This window comes from Mastigoproctus giganteus, chromosome 7, assembly GCF_048544385.1.
Source record: "Mastigoproctus giganteus isolate SK-2022 chromosome 7, ASM4854438v1, whole genome shotgun sequence".
Taxonomy (NCBI): domain Eukaryota; kingdom Metazoa; phylum Arthropoda; class Arachnida; order Uropygi; family Thelyphonidae; genus Mastigoproctus; species Mastigoproctus giganteus.
Genome location: NC_143581.1, coordinates 150,835,967 through 150,850,973, shown reverse-complemented (window position 1 = coordinate 150,850,973; position 15,007 = coordinate 150,835,967). Strand labels below are relative to the sequence as shown.

The 15,007-nt window shown below is 35.9% G+C and overlaps 1 protein-coding gene across 1 annotated transcript in view; it reads right to left on the bottom strand.

Moving 5' to 3' along the window:
- LOC150083259 (U3 small nucleolar ribonucleoprotein MPP10) overlaps window positions 1–15,007 on the bottom strand; it is a 184,136-nt gene that overhangs the window by 157,890 nt on the left and 11,239 nt on the right. The window contains exon 2 of the mRNA XM_090378453.1: window positions 11,629–12,385. Within this exon, the coding sequence (XP_090234579.1) occupies window positions 11,629–12,385 (757 nt within the window). The remainder of the gene's footprint in view (window positions 1–11,628; window positions 12,386–15,007) is intronic.

Genomic DNA, 15,007 nt, shown 5'->3' with positions numbered 1-15,007 from the left:
AGTGCATAGCACATGCTTCTTGATTAGACCGGAGTTCGAGCCCACGAGCCACCAAATACGGAGGATGTGGAAAGGTTGGGGAATGATCACCGCATATCCCCGGAGCAATATGGCCTTTGTTGCTAATGCTCCTAAAAACCAAATAATAACAACCGTAAGAAATTTGGTACATATCAATGCACTGGGCAGTTGATGTAGCCAGCTTTGATCTCACTGGGAGATGTTGGTGAATCAAATGTCAGGATGATGTTTCTAGTGGGAACAAATTTCCCATCCCTAAGTGTGGAAATTTTTTTAACAGCAATCACTCCTTGTGGTTTTAGTTCAATGACCTCAGGGAAGTCCCATCCGAAATGACACATCTCGATGAATTTAGTGTTCTATGATGTGGTATGGTAATCAGTATACCTTCAATTGATGTTGTTTAGAGTAGCTGCTCAGAATGAGTCATTTTTGGTTTCAATCAAAAGGTGCCCAAAATGAAGCCTCTTAACTGATTTAGAGGAACCTGCTAACCCCTCTAAACCCTTCTATATAAAAAAGGGCAACATTTTCCCAATAGGTTTTTCACTATTAGAATGGATGATAAAAATCTTGGAATAGACCAGATTGTATTGCTTGTCTCTTTCATTGTCTGTTCACTGTTCATTTCACTGTTCATTGTCTCTTTGCTGCATTAGCATTATGTTTCTTCATTTGTATTTACAGATAGGGACCCTGTTGGGGCTCCCTGAAGAAATAAGTTTATCAGGATTCATAATGTTTTTTATTTTGGTTCTGTGCCAGGGCTACCCAGACACCATACCTACACTGCTGCCAACTTGAATCCTGTCCCTCAGACCATGAGGATAGGGGCGTGGCATTGACATGGTTGACTTTCGCAGGTGAGCCCACTAGCTGATTTATCCAGGCTGGGCCTTCAAGGCCATGTGTATTGTAAAAGCAGGGGCCAAAGTGGTGTGTCGAAGCTGGGCCCCCTCAATTACTAGGATCCTCCTTTCTGAATTTCCACGGCAAACATACCAGATTCCTATGATGTTAGCCTGGAACCTAGGATGTGGCTGTTAAATCTCAGTGATGCTAATCTAGAAGATCAGCAGCATCACTGGGAGGTCCTCTCACCACGTACAGTGCCCAAGTTGAGGGGCTTTGCTGTGGAGGATACTGTTGTGTTATCTGATGCTGGGACATTGGCTCCAGCAATGGACTGTGCAGATGAGCTTCCCCAGAATGATGTATATCTTTATACTCCTTGGTTCACATGTGGCAAAATCAAGGGGCTTGGCTGAGAAAATAAAATTCAATACCTGTTGAATTCACCAGTCCTTGCACTATCTACAACCTATTCAGAAGTCAATACTATCTCGATGGGCGCCTTCGTAGCCAGGTGTGTAAGAGCAGCAGTGCGTAGCACACGCTTCTTGATTAGACCGGGGTTCGAGCCCGTGACCACCGAATACGGAGGATGCGGAAAGGTCAGGGAATGACCACCGCATATCCCCAGAGCAATATGGCCTTAGTTGCTAATGCTCCTGAAAACCAAATAACAAACAAACAAACTATCTCGATGTAAAAGAACTTGAAGTTGAGGCTTCCGAAAGTGCCCTTTCTGCATTTTTTTTGCTTCAAAGCCAAAGAATCTTATAAACATACTAAAATTAATGGAGGAAGGTGGCAGAAATATATGATTAAATTAAATAGATATATATCTCATTTAAACCTGATCCAATGTACCACATTTTTTCCTGTAAAACTTTTCCAAAAATTCTCTGTCTTAAAGTCCAAGAGCACACTAGGTGCAATGTTGTGATGTCTTTATCTCTAGCCCTGGCAAGAGACATTGTGGCAAAAACATTTAGGTGGCTTTCTGAAAAAGCTAGCCCCTTTATTGTGTGACCAGTTCAGATCACACATAACAGAAAGGGCGGTTGCTGAATTAAACATAGAGAAGCTGTAATTTCAGAAGGCCTCAGCCAATTTTAGCCATAGAAATCTCAAGTAACACAACACACCCTTTTCAGGTACTCAATGAAGATTTGATACCAACAGGACAAGTGAAGTGACAACCATTTCCCAGGTGTGTGAAAAGATACATTTTGCACAAGTCAGTGAAATCAGCAATGCCACTGATGAAAATGACACTCTTTGGAAACAGTGAAAGTTCATATTACATCAGTAATGGCAAGTTTTTGGCATAATATAACAAGTAAACACTATTTTACTCAGACATTTTGTTTAGCAGGCAATTGGAATTTGCACTCTAAAATATCAGCATGTCTTATCATCAGAAAAACATAGTAACTGTTTTTATACTGGGGGGTGAAGAAGACAGGATGACAACATGCAGTACAATAATAAAATCAATTAGCAAAACTCCTGTTATAGTACTTTTAGATTTTTTTTTTTTTTTTTAGGAGCATTAGCAACTAAGGCCATATTGCTCTGGGATATGCAGTGGTCATTCACTGACCTTTCCGCATCCTCCGTATTTGGTGGTGATGGGCTTGAATCCCAGTCTAATCAAGAAGCGCGTGCTAGGCACTGCTGCTCCTTCCCACCTGGCTCCGGAGGCGTCTTTTAGATTTAAATAGAGCTAAAATATTGATGATTCAAGAATATTTTAATGACTATGCTTAACTGAAGAGGCCTTTTAACAATATACTCTAATGGTTTTCCTCTCTCTCTCCCTCTTTCTTCCATCTTCCCCACAAGAATCAATTGCTATGGGGGAGGGGAAACACCATCATTACAATATGATTAATTTACAACTAAACAATACAAATGCAAGGTTTAGGAACATTACATATTACAAATGCAATATGTAGCATTCAATTTTAATAATTTTAACTTCAAAATAACTTCTACAATATCAGGATACATAGCTGCCAACATTTTACTTTCAAAAAGCTATAGAATGGGTAACTGTAGGCAGGAGAAATATGGGAGATATTTTGGCCAAAACATTTCCAGTAGCAGATTATGGCTCGATGGTCAATCCTATGAAGTAAAATCCATTTTTTTTTTTTTTTAATGGCTATGGCACTTCCATTTAAACGGTTTGCTGCTTATACTGCTTTCTTAAAGTCCCAAGGAGGAATAAACCCAGATATATATCTCTCCTTCAACTTGATTTTTTGGCTTCGGCAAAAAGGATAATAGAGAAGAAAATCTAAAAACTGTTAATTGTGCATTTTTTTTTTTTTTTTTTTTTTTTTAATGCAACATTATTTACCAGCTTTCTTACTGGTAGAGTAATTAGTAGCATTTGTGTGTGCATGTGTTCAATAAGCATAACTAAAAACTTCTGACTTTCAAAAAACTGTAGATCGGGATTTTGTAGGCAGGAAGAAAGATTTTTTGGTCAAAACAGGCAATAACTTTTGCAAAAAAGCTATAGTTATTAAAAAAAAAAAAAAAAAAAACATGCTACGTTAGAAATTAAATTCCCCCATCAAAACATACATTTCATATTAAAATACAGCCATAAATTGTTTGTCAGTATGGTTGCTTTTAAAGCATATCCAACATATATCCAACATTTTTTGTCCATGGATTTCTTTTTAGAGTGTAGCAGATTATCGCTCTCATCAGAAACGATGAGTGAAAATGTTTTTTATTTATTTATTTATTTATTTTTTTATAATAATACCACTGCTGTTCAGACTTGGTTGCCAAGAGAATTTCCAAATCTGCATCAGAAAGAGACGATTTAAATGCAGTCTCCCCCCACCCCCACCTGGTTGACTGCTCTCTGACACTCAGCACTGCTACAAAGAATTATTAAAATGCCAAGAATGACTTTGATAATTTTTTATATTTCATGATTCCTTGTGTACTTTTCAACCAAGGGACACTGTACATCAATTCTTTCTTCTTTTTATAATATTACCTAGTTATTTTGCACAATGAAACTAACAAAACTGATATAAAAAAGTCCTGTTCTTGATGTTTTGTTTCTTACAATACTTTTGGATGGATAAAGAGAACAGAAAGTTTCATGTTTAGAATTTTAAATTATTAAATTAAAAATGATAGTTCTGTGGGCATGGTTACAATTACATTTAACTTTCTCTTATAGATTAGGTATTTCTCCTAGAGTCCTTCCTTTATAAACTTAAGTTTTGTTTCTTACTGAACTATCACTTACTCAGTTTCCAAGTGATTTTCCTATTCAGGGCTGCCATAACCATCAGCATAACGGCGTAGACTAGGAGGCGGGCGGTTGCTCATCCATGGAATGCATCAATTTACTTGAGATTCGCTCTCCCATAGGCACTGCGCTGTTGAGTTGAATAAGGGTCCTTTTCTTACGGCGTTCTCTAGGATTTTCCTTGGGCACTCTTCTTCCTTCGCTATGAATTTTGTCGGCTTCTCACACTGCTGTAGTATACATTGGCTACTGCAGAATATTCTTTCTTCCACATGGACACATTTCTTTTCCCAACTTTAGGCTTACGAAATTTCTCACAAAGAAAATTTCCTTCCCATTCCTAAACCATCTCCCCAAACTCAGCAACGACTCTGCCCCACGACTGTCTTCCTCTACGCACTTCCGAAAACTACCCAATCTCCTACTTCCAGCGTCTTGTATTTCCTGCCCATATTTAGACGTGCCCTGTTCCTTTTGCTTGCCTCCAAACTCGCCTTCCTCGCATCTGAGCGTGCTTCCTCAAAATTACTAATGATCTTCTCCTTATACTCTGTGATATCAGGGAACTCCTCCCTATTACCCTTGAGGCATAAATCAGTCGGAAACTTTGGGTCAAAACCCATCAACAAGTAGGCTGGAGTGTCCTTTATACTTTTATGGACGCAGGTCCGTATCGCATACAAGGCGTAGGGCAATTTCTCGTCTCAATCCTTAGCGGAACAGTCCGAAATGTGAGAGGAAACCGCTCACATAGCCCGTTTGATTCGGGTCTGTATGGTACGGTGTTGAGTTTTTTTACCTGCAGCATCTCACATATCTGCATCATTAACTCTGACTGGAAGTTCGCACCATTGTCTGTCAACATATACCTGCTGCATCCGTACCTACATACCACTCCTTTCAGATAGGCTTCTGCTATAGCCGAAGCCGATTGGTCTTTTAAAGGGAAGGCCTCCGAGTATCTAGTAAACATGTCTATCACAGATAGGATGTACCGGTTACCCCTAGGTGTTGTTGGTAAGGGGCCTACAATGTCTAATACAATTGCCTCAAAAGGTCGTCCTGGATCTAGGTGTTGTTGCATAGGGGCTTTACCTATATGTGTAGCCCTCATCTGGCATTCATGGCAGGTCTTACAAAACCGTTCTATGTCTTTACTCATCCCTTTCCATGTGTACCACTTCCTGATCCGCTGCAATGTTTTCTTGAACCCCATGTGCCCAGCTATTCTGCTAGCATGAAAGGCTTTTAATATCTCGGGGCGCATTTCCTTTGGTAAAACCACCTTCTCCTGGTCCCTGCCCCACCTTTCATCTCTGTTTTCCCACACTAAGATCCCCTTATTATTCAATGCATACCCTTTTCTGTGAGTTGGGTTGGCTTCAGATCTCTTTTTCAGGCTTAGCATAATGCCACTGCATTCAGGGTCTATCATCTTACCTAGTTATTTTGCACAATGAAACTAACAAAACTGATAGTGCAAAATATCCATTTCTTTACTTTCAATGATAAATGGAAAAGTACCAGAATTTTTTTTTTGCAAAATCAATTTGTTTCATCTAGTCCAAAAACTTGTTCTATGTATAGTTACTGGATAACATATTGGTTCAAAAATATGATTATATTTAAATTAACCTTCAGTTTGGCACGTGAAAATTTTAAATTCCTCTGTGCACACAAACATTTGAAAAATCAGCAAAAAATAATTAAAAACTGTTCATTTTTGATGCCAACTTTATTTTCCAATTTTTTCTGTAAATAACTGTGAAAAATCCATGTTTTAATTTCAAAAATTAATTAATTTTTGAAATTAAAACTACATTTAGACCTGTCAGCAAACAAATACAAATTTAAAACTGTGTGCTTCAACAAAAACTGAAGTGCAAAGTGTGCATGTATCAACAGTTTAATTCCATACAATGCATCAATGACATGAAACCAGTGAGTGTTACTGACTGAAAGAAAGAACATGGCTATAAAGTGAGGTTCTTATCAATACTATGCATGACAGATGTCAATCAACAATACATATAATTAGGTTTAGCTTAGGTTAATCACTAATATTTCATGATTTTGTGATAATAACACATTTCTGGAATTTTAAGTGGAGAATTTCAAAGAAACCATATTAAAAACAGCTATTAGGAGTTTCAGCTCTGTAGATCAGCAGTTCCCAAATAGTGGTTCGCGAACCCCCAGGAGTTCGCACTAAAAATTCTATAATATAATGGCTTCTGCTTAGATTTACATAGGTATATTTTTGCAAACTACAAAAATTTAATATTAATTTATGTGGTTTGGTTCAAAATTTATATTTAGTTGTGTTTTGAGTCATGTGCCCTTACATAGTGAGCAGGCGCCTCCGTAGCCAGGTGGGAAGGAGCAGCAGTGCGTAGCACACGCTTCTTGATTAGACCGGGGTTCGAGCCCGTCACCACCAAATACGGAGGATGCGGAAAGGTCAGGGAATGACCACCGCATATCCCGGAGCAATATGGCCCTAGTTGCTAATGCTCCTAAAAACCAAATAACAAACAAACAAACAACAACATAGTGAGCATGCAAGACAGGATGTTAATGTGGGAGGAATTGGTTGTGAATGTACCGATATGTAGCATTCCGTTCAGTCACGTGTCAGATATGCTACTTTTCCCAAACATTGCTAGTCACTGCACTGTGCCATATTGTGTTGGATTTGAACGTTATACAGTATTAAATTGTTTATAAGGTTAATTCTTAGTATTTTTAAACTTTAAAAATCATTATGGACTGTTGGTTGAAGACTGGAAGAATAAAGAACAATGATGTTAAAATACAAGTTAATGAGAAGCATGAAAATGTTTTTGAAAATTTCAATACGAAATTTTTTCGTTTTCAAAGATAATTGTTATGTATAGGCACTTAATAATAATTTTATATTATTAAGCAATATTTCTTATAATAAAAAAAATTTATTATAAGAAAATTTTTATAATAAAAATTCAGAACTATTATACGATTTCAGAGAATATAGGCTAAGTGGTTCGCAACGAGAATATTATGTTTAAAGGGGTTCGTGATCGGTTCATTTAGGCCTAAACAAGGTTTAGGCCTAAATGGATGTCAGATGAACTAGTGAGACATGTGGCAGAGAAGAAAAATGCATGGGATGCATATAAATTAATGGGTGACATGGAAGCCTATGATAGATATAAGCTGGTCTGTAACCAAGTCACAAAGGAGATTAGGCAGGCATAGGCAGATTATGAGAAAACTTTGGCAAAGGATGCAAAGAAAAACAGCAAAGAGTTCTTTACCTATGTAAACTCTAGAAGGAAAGGAATAAATCAGATTGGTCCACTGGATATTGATGGTTCAACTGTTGATGATCCTGCTCAGGTGGCTAACAAACTAAATGAGTATTTTGCATCTACATTCACACATGAGTTATTTAGGGAGGGGAATGCCAGAGATGAATTAAACTCTGGCAGTGAGCTAGATTATTTTGTAATAACTGAGAGTAAAGTGGAGGAGAAATTGTTGAAGATAAACATAAAAAAGGCACCTGGGGTGGATGGGGTCTATCCAGTTATATTAAAGGAGGCAGCAAAGAAAGCAAGCAAACTCTTAACCATAATTATGAGAGCTTCCTTGGACTCAGGGGAGGTACCCATGGACTGGAGATGTGCAAATGTGACCCCAATTCACAAAGGAGGATCAAAGGGCAACAAGTAATTATAGACTTAGTTTAACTTCTGTTCCAGGGAAAATAATGGAGGCACTGGTTAAAGAAGCACTGCAGGATCATCTAGACAAGACTTTAGTTATAGCTCAGACACAGCATGGTTTTGTTAAGGGGAAGTCTTGTCTGACCAATTTGATTGGATACTATGATGTGGTCACAAAGGAACTGGATGCAGGGAATAACTTTGATATCATATATTTGGATCTTAGAAAGGCTTTTGATACTGTTGCACATGGAAGACTGCTGCACAGACTGGAGCAGTGCAGCAGTGGAGGCAAATTGCTGCTATGGATAAAGGGATGGCTGAGTGAGAGAAGACAGAGTGGTAATCAATGGACACTGCTCATCGTGGACTAATGTGTGATTTTAGGAGTCCCTCAGGGTTCAGTGTTGGGTCCATCATTGTTTTCTGTGTTTATAAATGATACTGATGATGGTATACCAGGCCTAATGTCCAAGTTTTCAGATGATACAAAGGTTGGCAGAGTTGTTAAGGACACTAATGACAGTACACTACTGCAACAGGATCTAGAAAAGTTGAGCAGATGGACTGAGAGGTGGAAAACTGAAGTTTAACATTGACAAATGTAAAGTACTACATATGGGAAGCAGTAACCTCAGAGTAATGTATCAACTGTGTGGTACTACACTGACAGTGTTAGAGAATGAAAAGGATCTGGGGGTAATTGTGCAGTCAGATATGTAGTTTTCTGAGCAGTGCAGATGGTCTGCAAGAGTAGCTCATGGTGTCTTGTCAATGATATATAGGAACTTTTCTAGAAGGGATAAGGACGTGATTATCCCCTTGTATAAGGCAATGGCCAGACCACACCTTGAGTACTGTATACAGGTCTGGAGGCCTCATTTTAAGAAGGATGTAGAGCTGTTAGGACGAGTACAGAGAAGGGCAACAAGATTAGTGAATGGAACGAAGGGTTGCTCGTATGAAGAAAGGCTTAAGTTTTGCAGATTACAGTGTTTGAGGTGTATAAAGCCTTGAATGGTTTGAGCATACTCAATGCTGATGAGATTCTTCCTCTTGCCCAGAATAATCGCCTGAGAGGGCATAAATTCAAATTGAGGAAAGACAGTTATAGGCTAGATGTGCGGAAGTTTGCCTTTAGCCAGTGGGTGGTTGGTTGGTGGAACAGACTTCCATCCCTTGTCGTGGAAGTTGATAGTCTAAATAAATTGAAGGCTGAGCTGGACAGGTATTTGGAATGAGCTGAGGGGTAAAATGGGAGCTTTTTTTTTTTTTTTTTTGCTGATGCTGCATAAGCTTGCTTTCTTGCATCGTATGCCTCTACTAATGTTAAATGCTAATGCTAGTGAGTCCATAAAGGTTGGGAACTGCTGGAGTGAATGACACACAAACTGCCGAAATATTTTTGGGATTGAATTGACCCCACATGCCTAACTCAGGGATAAATAATATTAAACACTTTTAATAACTCAGTTGGACAACTTGTTATATATGAATTCTGTTGAGCTAGCAGACTTTTGACTGCCATAAGGAAACATGCTTTGGAATGTCTTAGAAATTTGCAACAGAAGTTAGTTTGTTGCCTAACTATGTCTGCTATTTACTAAAGTTATTCACAGTCAAACAGTTTCTGTTTGAGCATATTAAATATTTGAGGTTGTAACACTTCACTAGATCATATCAGTACTGAAATCAGCTCAACAATATGTGTGAACTTGAACTAATAATTTTTTTTTTACTGTATATATAAAACAACTTATGATAAATTTATACTGAGTCAAATTGTTTTTCTCTGCACTTGTCTCTTACTGGCCTTTTATAATTGTGAATGACAAGGAAGGTGTCCTACACTAATTTACTGACAGAGAAGGTGGCCTACACTAATTTACTGACAGAGAAGGACCATGTTTTAGTTCATATTTCTAGACAACAAGTAATGCAAGTTAGGAGTTGAAAATGAACAATTTATTTTAAATAAAAAATAAATCTAATTATATTAGTTTTTTAAAAGACTTAAGTTCTTTTATTAATTTTTACTGCTTTTTAAATTAATAGGGGGTGGTATGATTGCTGGGTCAGAGGATCACCTTATTCCATTAGAAACTTCAGGCAGTGTGCACAGGGTCTACAAAAAATAGGCCTTGAAAAAATATAATTCAAATAGAATTCAGTGTTCTAATCCATATTTTAAAAATCCAAATTTTTAAAATATGGATTTCTAAGAAATACTTCCTTCAGCTTTTGCTGTTAGCAAAATCATTGATGTCATCAAAAGTGCATACTGTAAGTAAGTCACTATTGGAATACTGTTGTGTAGTTTTGATACCAAATTTGTAGAAATGCTTTCAAGTTTCTTTAAAAACAACAAAATAATAAATATAATGTAGAGGTATTTGAATATGTTTGATATAATGTAGTAAGCTTGTCAATGAAGGGTAAGAACCACAAATACCAAAAGGCAGTTCTGCATGGCTAACTAAATAATTACAGCAAACTATTCTCAGATGTTTACCATCGCTGTATTCATTAATGGAATTGATACAAAAAAATTCAAAGAATTAAAAAAACTTCTTGTTTTATATTCAGTATGACCATTAGATCAGAGGAGTTTACAATTAATTATTTTGACAAAGAATACAATCATTAACCACATTTAGTTGTAAAAAAAGTTTGAACTAGTCCACTGAAGTGTGTGTGTGTTGTTATACTTGTGATTGACTACTCAGCTCCAAAAATTTAATGCAGCCTTACTATTTTTTTGCAAAGTATGTGTAGGATTTTGGGGTTAAAAAGCCTCATACTGAAGAAAGAGTTTACTATCATAAAAGATAGAATTATTTCTATACACAGTAAACCAACCGAAGTTGCGCAGTGGCATCATTACGTTAATCGTATATTGTGAATTCCTTCACAATGAATTGCCTATATCGTTATTTGAAGCATAATGTGATAGGCAACTCATGAAGGAATTCACAATATGAGATATCATGTAATGATGCCACTGCACAACTTCTGTTATTTTTTGCAAAAATAAAAGGTGCAGAAAATTTTTTTTTTGCAAAAATGATTGAGAAATTCTATGGTACTATCTCTAGCATGACAGTGAGATGGAGAAGGGGTTCAAATCAAGTCAATAAGACGGACGTCATATATTTGGAGAGTTGGCAGCTAGGATTAAGGCACCAATAAATTTCATCAATGACAGTGTTATATTATGTTAATACTACAATTATCATGTTTCTACAGTTAATACTCAAGATATGTTTAGTTTTAATTTAATAAAACCTTTTTAAAAATTTGCATTTTTTTAAAGCAAAACGGGCTGAAAGTTCCAAGAGACAAGCAACATTAAAAGTGCAGGTTTCTACCATAACAAAAACTATTCCTTTATAAACACTGCAAAAAAAAAAAAAAATTAATGTTATCTTCCACAATACTGATGAAAAATGGCCTACTGCTGTGATCTTTGGGGTGAGTCCTTTTGAAACTACTACAGAGGAGTTTATTGTATGTAGATTTTTTCTGTAATTGTATCTCCTATTATATGCAAATAACAGATAGTTATTGAAAAATGTACAATTATAAATTGTTAAACTTTTTCCAAAAAAACTGAAATAGGTACAAAATACATAGAATGCCCTAAGTTATTTTAGAATTATGAGAAATAAATATCTGAAAGAACATTTTATGTTATGTTGCAGTTGTTAAAATGTAATTAAGTTTTATTCAAATAGAATAGGGGATTTTTATAAAAATAATTAATGAGATTACCTTTCTAACTATTTTATTACAGGTTCTATCTTTTAGGTTCAGAAAGTCTTTGTCATCATTTTCATCAATGGATTCAGTAATGTCATCATTTTCATCAATGGATTCAGAAATGTCATCATTTTCATCAATGGATTCAGTAATGTCATTAGTATCATCAATGGATTCAGTAATGTCATTAATTTCATCATTCTCAGACGGGATATCTTCAAATAAATTTACGTCATCAGAATATTTGTCACTATCGTCATCACTCAAATCCTTGGTCATTTTTGATTCTCTTGCATCTTCAAGCTTAAGAAAATTTTCCATATCAGCCAATTTAAAAAACTGATCATCAACAACTGATGCTTTTGTAGTTTTTCCATTAATATTAGCTTTTCCTAGTAGTGTGCATGGAATTTTTCTCTGATTATTGCTGTCCTCACTATCATTACCACTGTCTTCATCATCGTTATAAGATTTTGACTTATGTATTTCTGTACCACAATTCTTATGAGTACTGTTTGAGCTTACAGATAGTGAATGTGTTTCTACATTCTGGCATTGTGCAAGTACTTTCTCAACTCTATTTATCATATTAGACTTAAGTGAACTGTTCAGTAGTTCTAACTGTTGCCATATTTGTTCATTATCAAACTTTTGTAGTAGTTCTTTTAGAGTATTTGGAAGGGAACTTTCTTTGGAGATGATCTCTGAAGTATGCTGATATAGTGTTTTCAAGATTGATTTAAAATTTTTCACACCTTGTGGTTGAGGCCTGTTAAAAAAAAATAAAATAACCAAATGAATAATTTGGAAATACTTTTTTTTATTTTCAAATTTACAAATTAAATATGATTAATTGTTATATAATAAGCCATAAGAAATCTGTGAGTCAATAACACCTTAAGTTCTGCAGCTTTATTAGACCTCTAATGACAAGAAAATTAATTAAAAGTATACATTGTATATAAAATTTACAGAAAATATCATTTTACTTTTAGATAAAGCTACCATTACATACAGAATGCAGTCCGATGGTATGCAAACTGAATATAGTGATCCTCCATTATAATTTCAGTGCGAAATTATAATGGAGGATCACCTATCTTGATTTATTCAAGTTTTGGAATGTATGTAAGGTTTCTTTAACCTTTAATTCACTGAAGAAGACCCCCAATGAGGGGTTAGAATGTGTGGTAACCCAAATGCTAAATTCAATATACAGTAGAACAGGGATAAGAAGTTTTCCAAGTGACTGAAGGTTTAGAACTTCTTATTCTTATGCTGGAAAACTTCTTGGAAGGTAAAATGACCTAAGGGTATGAAATATTAACTACACAAATAAAAATGAAAAGATAAGTAAATATTGTAAAAATCATCTTTACATACATAAGTAAAGATGATTTTTAAATACTATTTTAGAATTTATAAATATTTTACTCTGCCTATGGGAAACATTTTTAAACTGAGGATTTTTAATTGCTTAACATTGTTTATTAAACTCATTATCAATTTGGAAGAATGAGCTCCTTTGGAGTTTCAACATACCTTAAAAGGTCACAATTACAATAAGAGCAACAATCCATTAAGTAATTCAGAACTGTTCACAACCATCAGAACTTAACATGGTTGACACATCCAATTATGGATATCTATGAAAACAATCGCAATATGTCACTTCCATTATATCAAAATGTTTATACTGAAAAGGTTTCAGCGCTCAAAATTCACTAATCGAACAAGGTGGTGCATATCATCATTTTAGTTCATAGCAAATTGCCAAAGTAGGTGAAATGGCATTGTTTTAGTTATATCTCATGAATGTCTTCACAGTTGCCTCGATATTGAACTACCTAGATAGTACAAACCAGAGCTGCAATGTAATGCTTGATATTGAACTACCTAGAATAAGCAATGCTTTGAGAATGGATTCTCAAATAGGCAACACTTCGCCAATGTATTCTCGGCAGATACCATCACCCAGGGGTGATGACACCTGCCAAGAATAAGTAACATTAGTCTCCTCCATTGCTTATTAGAGGTAGTGCAATATCAGGTCAACTTGTTGTGAAGGCATTCCCAATATGAGATGCCGACCGGGCTAGCCAGGTGGGTAAAGTGCCTGCCTGGCAACCTAAAGGTCGCAGGTTCGAATCCCACCTCAGGCTTGGATGAGAGTAAAATGCAAAAAACTTTGGGAGGTGCATTATGGCCACAGAAGCCGATGCGCCAATAACTAACAAAAAAAAAAAAAAAAAAAAAAAAAAAACCAATATGAGATACATGTATATCAAAAATGATGCCATTTCACTTACTTCGGTGGTTTACTATGAACAGTACAGGGGAAAACTTCTTATGTAAGAATTTCTTATCCGGGTTCTACTGTAATTAATCCACAATGCAGTATAATAAAAACTGCTTTTACATAATGCACAAAAGTATTCCCCTGCAAGCCAAAATATGGTTGTTTGATCATTCAAACTACAAAATAGTAGTAGTAGTGGCATGTGATGCAAAAAAGCATGTGTATGAGCTTATGCAGCATCAGCCAAAAAAAAAAAAAATAATAAATAAATAAAAACACACCATTCCCTCCAAATGCCTGTCCAGTACCTCCTTAAATTTATTTAACCCAGGGGTGGGCAACTTTTCTTGTCAGCAGGCCGAATGAAATTTTCGCATCATGATGCGGGCCGGAATAGATTGAACGATTTAATAAAAAAACAGAACCTGTTATATTACTTGAATTACCAAATTATTAAAGTATTTTTAAAAAAAATATCTGAATGTCCAATTATCATTGAAAATGCGGCATTCGGCATCAATTTTTCTTTTTTTTTTAATTGGCTCATTTTATGGGCTATAAATTATATTAAATTAAAAATTGTAATAATTAGAAAAGGCATAAAACATAAAATATCTCACACCAATATTATTTTTTTTCAATAAGAAGTCAAACCCAAAGGAACTTTGTTCGATCGATGCTACAATAATAATTAGGAAATAACTCTTTGACGCTGCGTAGAATCACTTGGTTACTTTTGTCCTGGCCGCGATTCCCGATTAAACTGAATTAAGCCGAACGTTTACGGCGAGTGTAGTCAGGTATGGATTTTCTATATTTATGCATTTAACGAGGGGGCTGGATTCAACATCGTCGCGGGCCGGCTGTTGCCCACCCCTGATTTAACCTATCAACTTCCACAACAACAGTTGGAAGTTTCTTCCAGAAATTACCAACCCACTGGCTAAAGGCAAATTTCTGCACATCTATTCTACATCTGTCATTTCTTAATTTGAATTTATGCCCTCTTAGGTTCGTAATCTGAACAAGTGGAAGGATCCAATCAGAATTCAGCGTGCTCAACCCATTCAAGGTCTTATATACCTCAATCAC